At 43.1% G+C, this 17,701-nt stretch overlaps 1 protein-coding gene across 1 annotated transcript in view; it reads right to left on the reverse strand.

The window, feature by feature from the left end:
- The window catches only part of ALK (ALK receptor tyrosine kinase), a 357,461-nt gene that overhangs the window by 110,595 nt on the left and 229,165 nt on the right, over positions 1-17,701 (reverse strand). Inside the window, exon 5 of the mRNA XM_054171222.1 lies at positions 16,187-16,314. Within this exon, the coding sequence (XP_054027197.1) occupies positions 16,187-16,314 (128 nt within the window). The remainder of the gene's footprint in view (positions 1-16,186; positions 16,315-17,701) is intronic.

Consider the following 17,701-nt stretch of genomic DNA (forward strand, 5'->3'; position numbering starts at 1 on the left):
TTGGAGATATTCATCTCAAGTCTGCTTGTAAACAAGGAGAATGCAAAAAAGCAACTGCAAGCATGATGAAGTTCAGAGGAAATTCCACTTCAATTTGGAACTACACAACAGGGACCTTTCTCTGAATCCAAGATGGAGATAAAAGTGTGTTCATGTGAAGGAAATCACAGCAGCTTTTTCCTTTTTTGGGCAGAACAGTATTTAACATTAGTAAAATACAAGGCCCACGTAACAAGAGAACTCCTTGGGACAGTTTTCTGTTTGGAAAAGAACCTCACCACATTTTGCTTTAATTTCTCCTGCTAATGCAGCAGCAATCACTACACTAACAGAACGGAACAGAAATTGCCTGACATGACTCCTAATGGTGTGTCATGCCTTAGAAGCCCTATCAGCTGAAATTCAGGCTAGCACTCAGTGATCACCAGGAACTGGATTTGAAATTACTAACTCCACACTGTAACCTGATATCCTTGCAGAAGCAGCATGAATTAAGGTTCAAGAGAAATGCTGCATATGTTACAGAGCTTAACTTCATTTTGAAGCAATGTTGTTTAATGTTGTATTAAGGGATTGAGTTACTGCTTCTGCTTAAGAAGAAGTGACAGAGTCATTCACAAGGGGAATAAAAATAAACAAGATAATGCAAGAGAGGGAATTGCACCTACTGGCAAGGAAGGAACTGGAAAAAGAATATGGATCTTCTGTTACCACTCTTTGGAAAACAGCAGGGGATCCAATGTCCAAGGGCAACTTCATTTAAGTAGATTTTCCAAAAGGCCTTCTTAGAGGTCTCCCATAAAAGGAATGTGGTTAACAGCAACAACAAAAAATCAGATCATCAAAGCTTTTACATGTAAGTGATTCTGTAGGAATGCAGAGAAAGAATAGGCTCTAGAGGGCTCCATTAGAAGGCTCTTGGCCCTAGCTCTGCTTCCACCAGCTACCACTTTACATTTGACAAGCCTGAATCTTCTGTGTGACAGAAGTGGTTGGATGGTTTTTGGGGTTGGTTATTTGTTTTGGTTTGTTTGATTGTGGGTTGGTTTATGTGGGGTTTGTTTTTTGGTTGGTTTCTTGTTTGGTTGGGTTGTTTTTGTTTCGTTGGTGGTTTGTGGGGGTTTTGATGTGGATTTTTGTTCATTTGTATGGTTGGTTGGTTGGTTCATTTTTGGTTGTTTCTAAAGATCTGCCTTCTTTTATAGACCCAATCACAAGACACCTGGAGGGTAAAAATTCAGGCCTGATTTCTGGTTTCTGAGTTCTACAGGATTCCCAAAACTGGTGCTAGTGGTTTTGGTTTTAGTGCAGAGAGGCTTCTAAGGTCTGACTGAAAGCATCCTGTCAAAGCTGTGTCAATGAAGCTTGTTTGGGTAATGCTGCCACTGTGAAGTATTCCTGCACGGCACTATTAATCTTGCACTCAACAGCCATTTAATCTTGCCTTCCCCCCCCTCCCTGAATTTGTCCTAACAGACTGAATAAACTCCTGCAAAATAATGACTCTCAAACAATTTGTTCAGCATGCTAAGCAGTGAGCATGGAGGATGTTCAATAGAGGATCTGTTTGTTAAAGATTCCTTTGTCTGAAGCTACTCATTCCAGTGTGAGGAATGGGTGGGCAGCCTTTACAGATGACAGGCATTAAAGCACCCACTGGCTTTAAAAGGATAGTTCTGTTGGACATTGCAGGCTACAATTCTTCAAGCAAAGCATTGTCCCCTTTCTGACACTCTGATGATGCTATGATGTTAAAGGTGGAATGAATTGCTCTCTGAAGTGCCTCTTTTTCTCTCTGTTGACTACAGAGAGGCTCCAGAGACTTGCTTCGACATGATGCCTAACTTTCAGATAGCTGAAGTCACAGAAGATAAATACCACCTTGTCTAGCTTCATACAACAAAGCATCTGAATGTCTGAACTAAATCTTGCCTAGGGATATTGAATCCCATGATGTCGTGGATTAGATGTCTGGTGTATTATACAGATTTTATTCACTGACAGTTCAGTTGAGGTCTAGTCTGAGAATTGTGCTGAACTGCTTGGGAATTAGCTATGCAAGCTGGAGATCAGGAGAAGCCTCTTTTGTCTCCTATCATATGAAAATACTTTCTGGCCTTTGTCCAAGGCAGCTAGCATTGGCAGGATATGGAGATCTTAAGAAAGAGGTCTCCTATACACTATTAGGCAAAGAAATAATGAGAAAAGGGCAAGTCCATTGCTTGGCTTTGTAAAATGGGAAAGAAACAGTCTTCACCTAATGCCCTCCTTAGGGACTCTTTATGAACTCTAGGCACTTAGTAAAACCCAAGTACAGGAAGATTCTTTAGGCAGACAGTGAAGCTTTGCCATGGCCAAGCTCTCTGCCTGAGTAACTTCTGAATGAGAGCAGTTCCCAGAGAATCACAGAATGGGTTAGGTTGGAAGGGACCCCCGAAGGTCACCTAGGCCAACCCTCTCTGCAGTAAGCAGGAGCATCTTCCACTAGATCAGGTTGCCCACAGCCCTGTTGAGCCTGACCTTGAATATCTCCAAGGATGGGGCCTCAACTAACTCCGTGGGCAACCTGTTCCAGTGTTCCACTACTCTCATGGTGCAGAACTTGTTCCTAACATCCAATCTAAATCTGCTCTTCTCCAATTTCAAACCATTGCTCCTTGCCCTATCACCCCAGGCCTTTGGAAAGGCTCTGCAGCCTTCTTGTAGACCATTTCAGGTACTGGAAGATTGCTATTAGATCTCCCTGGAGTCTTCTCTTCACCAGGCTGAAGAACCCCAGCTCCCTCAGGAGAGGGTTCCAACCCCCTGATTATTTCTGTGTCCCAACTGCACCAACACAGTCATAGCTTAGACAATGCCAGCACTAACTCAAACCCCTGTTTCACTGAATTCAATGACTTCAACTTGTTAGAGATGCAGCGGTAAACTGCTGGTTCTTGTTGTCACCATCAACAGTGTTCTCCTGGTCACTCACTACAATTTTCTCATTTTTAAGATTGATAAAGTGGCTGTTTAAAATTTTTCCTTTTTCCTCCCAACTAATGTCCTTCCAGGTGTCAGCCAGTGCTCATTCATTGTGGCCTGGCCAAAGGGCTGTGATCATCTTTATCCAGCTGCTGCTGCTTGTCTTTTTATTTGTGTTACAGGATTCACAGCCCAATTTCTTTACCCTTTGCCTCGTACTCAGACCAGACTCACTTGTGAGTAGTGCTCTGAGATGATCAATAAATGGAAATGGTAATGAACTCCTCTGTGATATTACAGCACAGTATCACTGTGGGCTTGCAGTGCAGGAAGAGTAATTTTGCACAACTGACTTCCATTTGGTGGCACCCTGCCTGGTCACCATGCTTCAGTTTCATTTTGGCAATTACTCTGATTGTCCAGGAAAGGAATGCAATGCCTGCTTGAGAAGTCAAAAAAGAATCTCAGAGGATCACAGGTTATTAGGGGTTGTAAGGGACCCCTGAAGATCATCAAGTCCAACACTCCTACCAGAGCAGGACCACAGAATCTATTGCAGGTTGCACAGGAATGCATCCAGGTGGGATACGAACAAGAGAATGCTTCCACTGCTATGCTACTTGAGAGAGACAACTGTAATGCATCACAGACACTGCTGATCTCTAGCACTGCTCACAGCAGCAGCAGCAAGCAGCACATCTATTACAATTTAAGGGGAGCTACACAAAGTCACAAACTTGCCCACATTCTACAGATAAAGATGAAGACTGCTTGCTACATTATAAACTTATAAGGGAGTAGTAATTGTCCTAAAGGTTTTGTGATGAGATTGGATAGAAGCAAGAATGTTTTATGACTCAAGGGAAAGAGAGGGAGGAAAAGGCTGGCCCAAGTGAGGGAAACTGCCCGATTTCACTTGGGAGGAGAGGAAGCTGGAGGTGTGACACAGAAACGAAATTACAAGAGAACAGAAGCATGGAAGAGAACTGCAAAGCACTCTGCAGGTCACACATCACTTGGGGTAAAACTTTTTTAGGACATCTGATAGAAAAGGTTATTTCTCATTTCTCATTTATCTTAATTAGTTGTAAACTGTATTTTTTTTTTTAAATATACAACACAGGAGGTTCCAACTCAGTATGAGGAGGAACTTCTGCACTGTGAGGGTCACAGAGCACTGGAGCAGGCTGCCCAGAGAGGTTGTGGAGTCTCCTTCTCTGGAGACTTTCAAGACCCATCTGGATGCATTCCTCTGCATGTGACCTGTACAAAATGCATTTTGTAATCATTCTTTTCCTCCTAAAAAGCAGTGCAACTTTATAGTAATACAGATCATTGCAAACAGTAACCATCAGCTCCTTTACCTACAGCAAGAGAATAGCTATACCTTAAACCCAACTCTTGTGTTTGCCAAACCAAACTCCCTGGTTGGATGGGGAGAGCTCATCAATGACAAAACAACTCACCTGATGTTCACATCAGCCACATTCCTCTTGAACCTCTTGCAAAAAGCTTTGATAAATATCCAGGGACAGACCTTCAGCTGATGCAAGTAGCTGAAACTCCAAGAACTAAACGGATGACAAGCAATGCGCTTCACAGCTTCCACTGGCAGAAGCTCCACCAAGCAAATTCATAGTCAGTCACTTCCTTTACTTCAGGAAGTAGCTCACGTGCAGTAAACACTTCTGTTTCTTTGCTGTCTAAGCCACTTGGCAACTTTGGTAGAGAAGTGAATCACTTTACTACTGTTTTGTTACTGAGGTATACAATAAAAGTGCCTGATGGGCTAATACCATAGCCAAAACGAGGCTGTTTCTGATCTTGGAATGATTGCTTTCTTTTTATTCTGGCTTCATTAACATGTTCATAAGCTATGAGCACTATTATTCCACTTGGTGCTTAAAGAGTCAGCAGTGACTCTGTATAAATCCATAGCAGCACTGATAACATTACAGAAATATTGACATTTTATCCTTCTCATATTCGTCTCTTTTTCATACTGCATAACACTGTGCTGGATTTATGCAGTTGTTGCTTACAGCTCTAAGTGATGCCTTAGAAACCCAGCACATATTTTAGGCTTAAGTGCAAGGAATATTCACTGCTGTAGTCTCTGCAAAATCATTTACTCTAAATTGTGGCTCGTGCAAATCAACCAAACCAGCTTAGATCTCAGTATACCACCAGCCATCACCCCACAGAACCAGACTGATGGCTTCTCAACCTTCAGAGTATTTAGGCATCAAAGGAGTTGCTTTGTTCCTCTCTGTTCACATTGAATGAAAAATCCACCACTGATACTATTCTTGGAACATGATAAATCTCTCTGTAAGAGTTGAGTAAATCATATTCCCTTGCAGATCTACAAAAATATTTCCAGCTTTCCTATTTTGCTTACAAATTTGCTGCTGCTCCATCACTCACACCCCATGAACAACACACTGCGGTCTAGAACTGGACCCAGAATCCAGCTGACTCATTTAAGTGCTTGCAATCTCCCAGTTGTACAAAACTTCAGCACTTCAGCTGGCAATCATTTAAAGGGAGGGGGGTAGGGGGGAGCAAAGGTATTCTTAACATTTCTTTCATGTAATAAAACCTGACTGGTAATTTAAGATCTTGCCATCCGTGTGTGACTTATGGATCAATATGCCTCAGCAGCAGGGCTTTCAAAAGCTCAATTCATGGAAGCCCTGGGTGCCTCATTTATGGAGGTACTCAGTACAACTGCCTCCACGGAAGCACAGCGCTGTCTGGCCTTTGTCAGACTGGCTGGTGGCAGGCATGCCTCAGTGCCATTCAGTAATGATGGCATTTCTGGAAACTCCTGGGGGACTAAGGAGTGTGGGGCCCATTAATTTGTGCTCCTAAGTTATTTGGCACCTTTTGGAAGTTCCTGTCTTTCCCTGTATGTTGTGATGCTCCGCCTTTGAAGCTACTTTTGTTCATGGCTTCAAAGTAGAAGAATCACAACATAGAGGTTTAATGATCCTGACTGAGATTTCTGATGGGCAGCTACTGGTTGTGAGTTTCCAAACACAACACAAAGGTGTCTCACTTGTCAAAAGGGCAAGCACTCCTTTATGGAAAGTTTCACTCTCCCATAACAGATTCTTCAACTTTTCAGGGGAACAAAAATCAATGCATTTGGTTTAGTAAGTCTGAATTTCTCTTTATGCATTGTAGATTTGATTTGGACTTGCAAGGTTGAGGCTTTGTGGTTTCAGTTAGAACTGAATCAATAAGGTTGGAAAAGACTTTGAAGATCATTGAGTCCATCCATAACCCAACTGCCCTGACCACTAGACCATATGCTGAAGTGCCACATCTAGGGGCCTTCTTGGAGACCTTCAGGGATGGCGACTCTATTACCTCCCTGGGCAGTCTGTTCCAATCCCTGACCACTTTTGCAGGAAAGAATTTTCTTGCTAACCTCCCCTGGCACAACTTAAGCCAATTTCTCCTCATCCTTTCCCTAGTTACTTGAGAGAGGAGACCATCATCAGTCTCATTCCAACCTCCTTTCAGATAGAGGGCAATGAGGTCTCCCTTCAGCCTTCTCTTCTCCAGACTAAACAACCCTAGCTCCCTCAGCTGCTCTTCCTATGACACCCTCCAAATCCCCCACCAGCCCTGTTGCTCTTCTCTGGACAGGCTCTAGCACCTCAATGTCATTCTTATACTGTGGTACCCAGAACTGAACACAGTACTTGAGCTGTGGCCTCACCAAGGCCAGTTCTGCTGCAGAGCATCTGCTTCACCACTGTGTCATTTAGCTGCCACACATCTCCCACCCCAGATACAGTGCTGAATTAGCAAACAAAATCTGTGGTTTGGTGCATCAATTGGTCTGGTAAGAAGGTGTTGCAGTACAATGTGCAGAAACAAACCAGCAGGACAAAGCAAGCAGGGCTCCCTGAGGCAGAAAGAGGAAAGTTTGGGGCAAGAAAAGGAAGAGACAGAGAGGATCTTACAGCAAGATGGGTAGGCTTGCAACGAGACCTCTGAGACATGGAAAACAAGCAAACTTGAATACTTTAGAATGTAAGTCCTGAGGTACAGAAGTGCTCGGAGCCAAAATCTAAAGAACTCTCCACTGTGGAAAAGAGAAGAAATTACCCCTTTTCTCAGCCCTGTATGCATTGCACCACTGCAGAGTACCTCAGAATCCAGCAGTGGTTTCATAATAAAGAAGGTTCTTGCTGCTGGCATTATTTTGTCTTCTCCACCCTGGAAGAGCACCTAGAAAATCCTTCCTTCTTGGCTCATCATCTTCGTTCTTGTCCTTCATCTTTCCAGAATTATTTAGCTCACCCATGCCCCTCAGGCTCTGGTGTCACGCTAGAAAAAGGATTAGCTTCCACCTGGATATCCCACATAGTTATCTTTGGATTTGTTAACTGTTAATTGATTAATCCTTTTGTGTTCCATTCACTTTTCAAAATTCACTGATTTTCCCTAAGCCTCATTTGGTTTTGTTGCCAGCTCAGCAGATTGTCCATCTAGTTAGTTCAGGCTAGTTGATTGAGTGGCTATCTGATGAAGCTTGATCACTCTAGGTAATTAATTGGATTGTAAATGTTTATTCCAATCACTTTCTAACTGGTCAAACCTCTTAATAATTTCCACTCTCTAATCCAATTGTTCCTGCCTGATATCCAGGCATTTGTTTTTGGTGCTACCAGTTTATGGTCTTCTTTACTCTCCTCATCTCTCCCTCCCTCATCTATTCTTTTGTTCATGCAGTTTGATTTCTGTCTCGTTAGCTTAATCATCTCCCTCTTCTGTTCTGGCTTTCTAAGCTTCCCTGCTGCCTCTCACCTCTTTTCAAAGACCACTGTAATTCTTCACAAACATCAATCAGGTTGCAGAGCCAGGTCTTAACATCTTCAAACATCAGCCTTGTTTGCATCAAAAACATTTCCTACAGCTAACAGGGAGCTTCACAGGTTTCCACAAAACAAAACTGGGAGCAAAACTTCCTCTGGCTTTGTTTTAGCAAACCCAAAGCTCTGCATGTCCTCCATTCTGGGCCTGTGGTGTTCTGAGAATTTATTGAGGGGAAAAAGGAGAGCTGTGCTGCCATCCACTAACACAATGGAATCAACTTGCATTAAATCTCTGATCTGGATTAATACTGGTTTGAAATCATTGAGTCATCTGTAAATCACCACTGTCCCCTCCATCTCTCAAGTGATACTACTGAATCCTAAGATTGTTTCAATAAATTCAAGCAGTTAAGCCATCACAAGAACTAAGTGGCAGCAATTAATAGTAATAAAAATAAGTTCAATTTGGGGAACACAGATTACAGAGTTCATTTTCTTTCACTGAATCAATGGTTCCCCTGTTGAAATAAGCCTTAATTAAGGGAGAAGGTCAAGATAAAAATCATATACAGCATTAAAAAGATAATGTATTGGCTAATTCTTCAAGGTGTTAAAAAGTACTTAAGACCTACAACTGCCAACATTTGCAGGGAACTGAGGGATTTCCAACGTCTCTCAAGCAGTTTCCAGTACCTCTTATGAGCAGGCCCATCTCTTTGATTATTAAAGCTTTGGATATTATAGGTTGAGCTGTCTCAATTCTGTCTCTTAACTCATCTAACCATTCTTTTGTGTGTGTGTGTATTGATGTAGATGAACCTGCCTACTCTGCTAAGACATCAGCTTTGTCTAAGAAACGCCTACATTTGGTCCTGCTGTAGCAGATTCCAACAGATTTCCACCTTCTGTGTGTACACATCAATTTTAGAGACCAGTTTTATGAGCATGCTTGCACATTATTTTTAATACCTCCCTACTGATAGTTTAACCCTACCTCTCCCTCCACCCCCCCAACATATCATTAGCTGATTGCTACATCAAACAACAGAATACTAGGTCCCATTCATCAAAGTGACAGACCTGTGAAAACTAAATGCTCTGGATATTCAGGTCTGTTTCCCCCCCTTTGGTGAGCACACTAATAGATTCAATTATTTAGCATAACTATCAGTGGTTATGTTAAATTTGGCTGCACAAGAAGCATTCACAGTCACTAACAGAAAGGCATAATCACTAATTCATTACTATAAAGAGCTACTCTACCACTAATTGAGTTACTGTGTCCTTTCCTAGAAGCAACAGTAAGACTAAATGAGCTTAGTTTTTCATTACTATCACTTAATTTTTAAAAGATGAAAATGAGAAAGGACAACAAAGATAAGCCCTGTAACAAGTGCACTAAACATATTTTACTCCAATGGGCACAAACCACAAGTGAAACAATTTTCACTTTGGAATTACCTTAGGATGATGTAACTTCACTCCAGCTACCACACTGATCTGTGAAGCAGTGTTTCCTCCAGCACAAGATGCCCACAAGATTAAAACACTAGCAGGTTAGAGATGGGCTTTGGCACACAACCTCCAGCCAGAACAATCAGTCATACCTCGTGGGGGAGCAGGAGTGGATGGGGAGGAAGGGGGTTGCCAAAGCAGGTGGAGGCAAATTGTCTTAAAATATTAAGACTTTTTTCCAATGGCTACTTAGTGAAATTAGATCCACAGGAAAAGCAGTGCAGTGGGACTGTATAAATAGTAGAGGCCACTCCAAGGAAAACAGCCAATCTGCCTCATTTTCATCTATTTTTAAAATGAAGGGTACTCATTTGAGGACTGGATAATTCCTGGTGACTTTGATTAACTCTGGAACCATCCTCTAGCTTGGCAAGATCCTTAACCATGGCATTACAGATTCACAGATTGCACTGGGTTGGAAGAAACCTTCAAAGGTCATCTTGTCCAATCCCCCAGCACTCAGCAGGGATAACTCTGACTAATTCAGGCTGCCCAGGACCCCATCCAGTCTGATCTCCAGGGCTAGGGCCCCAACCACATCCCTGGGCAACCTGTTCAAGTATTTCACCACTCTCATTTTAAAGAACTTTCTTCTGACATCCTACATATCAAAGGAATTTCTCCAGCTTCCTTTACATATTAATTAGATTAGTAGGCATGGTAATTATGCATTGTGCTTATGATAGGTTATGATACAGTAAACTCTTACCTCTATCTCAGCCCTGAGTTCACAGAATCTCAGAATTACTGAGGCTGGAAAAGGCCTCTGAGATCGTCAAGTCCAGCCTGTGACCTAACACCCCCACAGCAGCTAAACCAGGCCACCGAGTGCCACATCCAATCTTGTCTTAAACACCTCCAGTGATGGCAACTCCACCACCTCCCTGGGCAGTCCATCCCAGTGCTAATCAGCCTTTTTGTGAGGCAGTGCTTCCTAATATCCACCCTAAGCCTCTGCTGGCGCAGCTTCAGGCCATGCCTTCTTATCCTGTCACTTGATGGCTGGGAGAAGAGCCTGACTCCCACCTGACCACAACTTCCTTTCAGGTAGTTGTAGAGAGAGTTATGTGTGTTACTCTTGGCCTCAGTTGTGTGTTGGGGGAGCAGGCAGGTTAGCCCTTGCAGTAAACTGTTACACCTTCCCACAAAAGATTGGAGCAGATGTTCTTCTGCGGTCTCTTCCACCCTGGGCTGTTCTCCATTTCTCTTGGATACACTAATATTATTCAGTTCTCTGTTAGGAAGAGGTTAACTTTTCTAGGCAATTTTCCACTAGGAAGCATCAAGAACTCATTTTGAAAAGGGGCTTACTGGCATTTTATTAAGTTCAGTTAACCACAACATCCTGTCAGCAAATTCATTTATAAGACAAACTGCAGAAAGTGAGCATACGTGGGGAAGCTGAGATGATACATATTCAGGTTTTGTGTGAATACACAAGGCCATCATTTTAGTAATGATTCAGACACATAAGTAATCCTGTTTGGAGAAAGCCCTTGTTGATTTCCTGCAGTTGATTCATAAATCTGCTGCCAGACTATTGATCAAATGTAACCATGAAAAATTCTGTCAGTTGCTCATATTTCTACATACATGTTGCAAGTCTCTTCCCTCACTATCTCTCAGAATCACAGAATACATCCACTTGGAGGAGACCTCACAGATCATCCAGTCCAACCCTTGACCCAGCACTGAAAGGTCAACACTAAACCATGGCCCTAAGCACCAGCTCCACAGGCTGCTTAAACACCTCCATGGATGGTGACTCCACCACTGCTCCAGGCAGACCATTGCCATGTTTGAGAACCCTCTCAGTGAAGAAATACTTCCTAGCATCCAGCCTGAACCTCCCCATGTGCAGCTTGAAAACATTTCCTCTGCTCCTGTCTCTTGCCACCAAGGAGAAGAGGCTGCCCCCTCCTTGCTCCAGCCTCCCTTCAGAGAGCTGTAGAGAGCAATGTGGTCTCCCCTGAGCCACTTCTTCTCCAGACTGAACAACCTCAGCTCCCTCAGATACTCCTCACAGGCCATGTGCTCCAGACCCTTCACCAGCCTTGCTGCCCTTCTCTGGACCTGCTCCAGCACCTCGATGTCCTTCTAATAAAATAATCTTCAGGTCCTCAAAATTTTCCCTTTCATCAGAGGTACTCTGCTTCGCATCAAGGATTTTGCTTTCAGTACAACCTTTACTTCAACTTTCAGAAATCTGCATATGTTAATGTAGCCATGGGATCAGTGCAGAGCTAAGGACTAGCAGCTCTGAAGGTAATGAGTACATTTCTCTGTACCTCTCTGTATCTTCTGGAAAAAAGCTATTGCTGAGTGGACAGAAGCACAAACTTAATAAACAACACACAGAGTCTCTCCCCTCTCCAAAATTAATGGGTTTTGTGTTGCTTACTGAGCTTGAAAACTTGAAAGCTAAGTGCTTCCTCTTGGACAAGCTGTGTCTGAAATAACTGCTTTTAACAGCTTCAGAGCATCATTAAACCTTTAACATGTCTTAGGAGCAGTTGAGCTCCATGCTCCTTACTTAAAAAGTTACTTAGAACTGGTAAATTGCAGACTGCTAAAGTAAAACACCACCTCGCCCTTTACTTTCGTTTACCATTAAGTACTTTAATGAAGACTTCTGGAAATAAGTTAGCAACCTAATTAATCCACAACTGCAATAATAATAATTAAAAAAAAAAATCAGTAAGAAACCCATTAAATATCATTAATAAGTCAATACATTCCTTAGGAAATAAACTCTATTTTTATTACTAGAAATTACTGTCAACTATAAAATGCTGCTGTACCAATTACTTTACTTGTAGAAGGAACAAATTCTTAACTGACACTATTAAATTAATATATTACTTCTCTGCAATGTTAATTACTTTTTTCCCCCTCCCCCCCTTGAATACTGCACTTACTTAGATAGTAAGTTGTAAGAAAGAAAATTAGACAATCAATAGTTTAGGTTTTACACACTGACAAACACAATCTTCCTCACATTTCAGACTGTAATTGAAAGTCAATTGGCTGTGGGATGATGGGCAATGCTGCTTGTTAACTGTCCTGATCCAAAACCTATACATGTCCAAGCAGCCTTCCTATTGACTGCAGACCATAGATTTCTCAAATCTATGGTTCAGGAAAGCTCTTTGCTAAAAATACCCAGCACTTAGCATGTGTCAACTGCCCCTCAAAGAAAGCTAAAGGATGGAGTGCATGAAAAGAATGATGATGGTGAAATACAGCAATGAGAAGGGAGGCACCAATGGAGAGCAGCCCTATGGAGAAGCACCTGGGAGTCCTGGTGGACAACAAGGTTATCCATGGAACAGCAATGTGCCCTGGTGGCCAAGAAGGCCAAGGGGACCCTGGTGTGTATTAAGAAGAGTGTGTCCAGCAGATCCAGGGAGGTTCTCCTCCCCCTCTACTCTGCCCTAGTGAGACCTCACCTGAAATACTGTATCCAGTTTTGGGCTCCCCAGCTCAAGAGGGACAGAGATTTGCAGGAGAGAGTCCAACAGAGAGCTGCCAGGATGCTGAAGGGACTGCAGCACTGCCTTGTGAGGAGAGGCTGAGAGCCCTGGGGCTGTTTAGTCTGGAGAGGGGAAGACTGAAAACGGATTTAATAAATGTTTATAAATATCTGAGGGCTAGGGGTCAGGAGGGAGGGGACAGGCTCTGCCCAGTTGCACCCTGGGATAGGACAAAGGGCAGTGAATATAAACTACAGCACAGGAAGTTCCACCTCACCATGAGGAGGAACTTCTGCACTGTGAAGGTCAAAGAGCACTGGAACTGGCTGCCCAGAGAGGTTGTGGAGTCTCCTTTTCTGGAGCCTTTCCAGCCCCATCTGGATATGTTCCTGTGTGACCTGTGCTGGATTCTATGCTCCTGCTCTGGCAGGGCGGTTGGACTTGAAGATCTCCAGAGGTCCCTTCTAACCCCTGACATCCTGTGAAACGCAGTTTTGGCCAATGATGGGCAGTAAAAAACCCAACCAACCCAACAATGCCACCACTCCAAAACCCTGCAAACAAACCCCAAGTGCACCTCTCCATTTGCAAGGGTTTGCCTTCCCCCCGATCAATCAAGACTGATCCTATGATAGGAACCTGAAACTCTGAAGACACTCAAGTGACAAATCACTTTGATTTTCCAATCTGCTTCACTGTTGAATGGGGGGGAAAAAGTGGATCACAATGAAGCTAGTGCTGCATTTCCACTCAATAATTTTCAGTTGTGTGAGGTATGAATCTAGAATTTTTAAATGCAGAATTTAAGAAGCATATCAGAAGTGCATCAGCACTGAATAAATGATTTCCCCAGTTTTAATTTCTCCTTCAGTCCCAAACAGGCTGTTAATTCTTTTCAGTTCAAATGCAATAAAAATTCCATCTTCTCCAGGATTAAAGAGCTTTAGAAAAATGGAACTTCCAAAGCTCAAAACCAAATCACAACCTCAAACTTCTACCTTCTTCAAGTCCCTGGTGGGAGTCTAAACCAAATTCAAGCCTATAGAAATTGTAGCCTAGTTTCCTGGGACTGTCTGTGTGCCTTGATTTCCTTTTAAATTGTCTACATGGTTTTCAAAAGGCTTAGAAAAAAATTATGCTGAAGGCTTGTTACTGGTTTTCAGATACTTCTTCCCCCAATTCACCCATGTTTTAGGTGCTTTGGTGACATTAACTTCCCCAAGTAGTTAAGCTGCCTAAAGGATTCTAACAGCTGGAGAAAAAAAAATTAGATTTAGATTAATCTTTTCTTATTACTTTCCCTATTTTCTTAAAGCCTAAGGTACCACCCTTGGCTGCTCATCATCACCTTCTTTCTCTTAAAAAGACACAGTATCACAGCATCAGCTGTGTGCAAAAGGCTTCATAACTCCAGCCAGCCAAAAAAGGAACAAGTGGCTTTATGCCCTGATGGCATGATTCATACAATGTGTCCTGTAAGCAGAGCAGAGAAGTAGCCAATTGCTACAGAGCTGTAGACAAAATGGGAGATTTGTCCCTTCTTTTGCTCACAAAATGTCTTAACAGACTCAGCAACTGACATCTGTCATCTGCAGAACAGTGTCCAATATTGGCATGAGCTCACTGAGCCAACATCATTTATCAAGGAGAAACCTTATTGCTCTCTGCAGCTCCCTGAAAGGAGGTTGTAGTGAGGTGGGGGTCAGTCTCTTCTCCCTAGTAAAAAAATGATAGGATGAGAAGAAATAGCCTGAAATTGTGCCAGGGGAGGGTTAGGTTGGATATGAGGATAAATTTCTTTCCTGCAAGAGTGGTCAGGCATTGAACAGGCTGCCCAGGGAGGTGGTGGAGTCACTGTTCCTGGAGGTGTTCAAAAACCTTGTGGACATGGCATTTTTGGGGCATAGTTTGTTGGCCATGGTGGTGTTAGGTGGGCAGTTGGCCTCAGTGATCCCTGTAAGATCTTTTCCATCCAAAACAAGGAAACTATGAACCTTTCACTCACCTGACTGTCATTTGTGGCTGTCCTTCAAGCACTCCTATGAGAAGAATTCAGGTACCTTCATGGGTAATCTATCATAACATTTCTTGAACTGATTCCCAAAGCACTGTGGAGTTGAGTAATTCCTGTGCCATTCATTTATGCTATTTTTTTTTGGTTTAGGAGTTAAAATACTCTCCCTTCAGCCTTACAGAAACACCAAGATGCAGTCCATACATCACCAGCAGGACAAATGCATTCTGTCTGAACACACCTTGAACTCTCAGCACAATGTCAGGCTGGGGCTTGCTGGAGCTGGGAGATCACCTTTTTTTGGACAGTGCAAGAAGCCCCTTGAACAGAAGTGGTCTTTGTGGAGAGTAAGGTAAACAACCAAAGTATTTTCTATCCTCCAGCAGATTTCCCTGTCCTGGAGAAGTTGAAAAGGATGGCCAGCACTCCAAATAAATAACATGGACAAAGAGTAATGTGGTAAGTGCTATATGTAATACTATTCTTCACTGACATGCCACCTAATGATTTCAGCATGATTCACAAGCTCCATAAAGCTGGTAGAACTAAAATGCAGCTGTTTCTGGCACAAAGCATTACAGTTACATTCTTGACTTGATAACAGAGCTTGTATGTTAAAAAGTAACCTCCATTAATGTTGCTCATTATCAAAATTCCACATACCACACCGAGCTATTAGGGGTTAAGCCAGCAATATCTCCTTTGGAACACTGCCCTAGAAAGGCAGATTTTAATAGAATCAAGTTTTCCAGAGTTGTTAAACAACCACCACCTCCCCACCCCCCAACAAAACCCAACCCAACCAAACCTCCTCAAAACAACAACAAAGAAACCCCAGACTTCCTCCCCACCCTAAATCCACTAACAAAAATCCAGCCATGAAATCTGTTACCAGGAACAGCAAAGGAGCAAGGTGTCTTTCTAGGAACCACTTATCTGTTCTGTTTTCTGCTGCAGAAGTGAAGTTGTCAGGATAGGCATTTGGCAAGTCAGGATTTATATTGCTTCTGTTCTCCCAAAAGGAAATTTTCCTCGATTCATAGAATGGTTCAGGTTGGAGGAGATCTCAAAGATCACCTAGTTCCACCCACCCTGCCATGGGCAGGACACATCCCACTGGACCAGGTTGCTCATGGCACCATCCAGCCTTGCCTTGAACACCTCCGGGAGGGGGCATCCCTAGGCAACCTGTTCCAGTGTCTCGCCACCCTCAAGGTGAAGAACTTCTTCCTAACATCCAATCTGAATCTTCCCATTTCTATTTTTGTTCCACTGATTTGATGAGAAGCTTTCATTCTGTGAAGGTTCTGTAACAGCCAGAACCATGCTCCTCTCAAAATAGGTAGGAAAAGATGACAAACCAGAAGCAACAAAGCACTCTGCATTACCTGTGCTGCAGTTCTTCATGGCAAAGGAATCCACAGCTGCTACACTCTTGTTCCCATGAGCGACGTACTCCACTGAGATCCGAAATGGTTTTTCTAGATGTCCAACTCTCCTTTGAAGCAACACCCATCTGGTCTCACCATACAGCAAGAAGAAAGAACAAAGGAGAAGAGTGGTAAGAAAGGTGACTTTACAAGGACCAAATCCCTCAAAGCAGCAGCTCTGCATGGGGCAGGTCAAATGGTGCCTCCTGCCCCAGCCCTCACTCCCCTCATGGTGCTCCATGGTCAGGGCCTTTCCCTCTCAGGGATTCTGCAAAAGGAAGCTGCTGAGCACCAGGATTTCCATGGAGCTGAGAAAAACCCAGCCACAAAGTTAGACTTCTGTGCTCCTGGATGTCTCACAGCTGTCTGCCTGCTGTTTAGAAGAAGCCTAACTTTCTTTGCAGAGAAGCTGTGTGATCTGTAGCACATGCACACACCCTCTAAATACCACTCTCACCAGCAGCCTCTTAGTCACACAAGCAAGCAGCCAGTCTCCGGGGCTGGCATAACAGCTCCAACTCCCAGCACTGCATGACTAGCTGAGGTAACATGCTTTGCTTCTAATGGAGCTCACTGGAATTTCTGTGTGTACATAGAATCATAGTTCATCAGGTCGCAAGGGACCCTCAAAACTCATCTTGTCCAACCCCCCTGCAGTCAACAGGGACACAGACTCATAGAACATTGAATTGTCAGGGTTGGAAGGGATCTCAAGGATCATCCAGTTCCAATCCCCTGCCATGGGCAGGGACACCTCACACTACAGCAGGTTTCAAAACCTCCAGGGATGAGGCTTCTACCACCTCCCTCAGCAACCTGTGCCAGGGTCTCAGCATCCTCATGGTGAAGAATTTCCTCCTAACATCCAATCTGAATCTACCCTTTTCTACTTTTCTTTTGTTTGTTTAGAGATATTCTCCTTTCCACATCTCTTCCAAACTCTGTGCTCAAGGTTCCTGCTGGAGAAGGGGATGTTGGCATCCTGGCTCCTTTGCCATCTCCTCCCCTAAAGAGGTAAATCTGCCTTTACTGAAATTAAATTAAATAAAGCACTGAGAGCATTTTAAATGCCCAGCTCCTGTGTGTGTTATTCCTTTTGATGTCATCTCAAATTAGGTATATTACAGGGATTACAGGATGAGAATTTCCCTGCAAATAAAGTAGAAATACCACCCTAGATTTAATTTTGGTTATGAAATACAGCAGCATCTCTGTGCCATGGAAATCGTTCTCCTCAGCTTCACAAGACTGATGGATTTTAATTCCAAGTACACAGTGGCTCTCAACAATGATTTCCATTTTTGTGCTACTGCTAACCCTCTGGATAAATGTGCCAGGAGTTTTAGGAATTGCTTTTCTGAGTTACTGGTGCAATAACTTTAGTTTGAAATTCTCAGGCCTCTCATAGTTTACCACAGAAACTTTATTAACTCTCAGAGCTGTTGCCAAGCAGGTAGTTTATATCACTGCACT

This window comes from Dryobates pubescens, chromosome 2 (assembly GCF_014839835.1).
Source record: "Dryobates pubescens isolate bDryPub1 chromosome 2, bDryPub1.pri, whole genome shotgun sequence".
NCBI lineage: Eukaryota > Metazoa > Chordata > Aves > Piciformes > Picidae > Dryobates > Dryobates pubescens.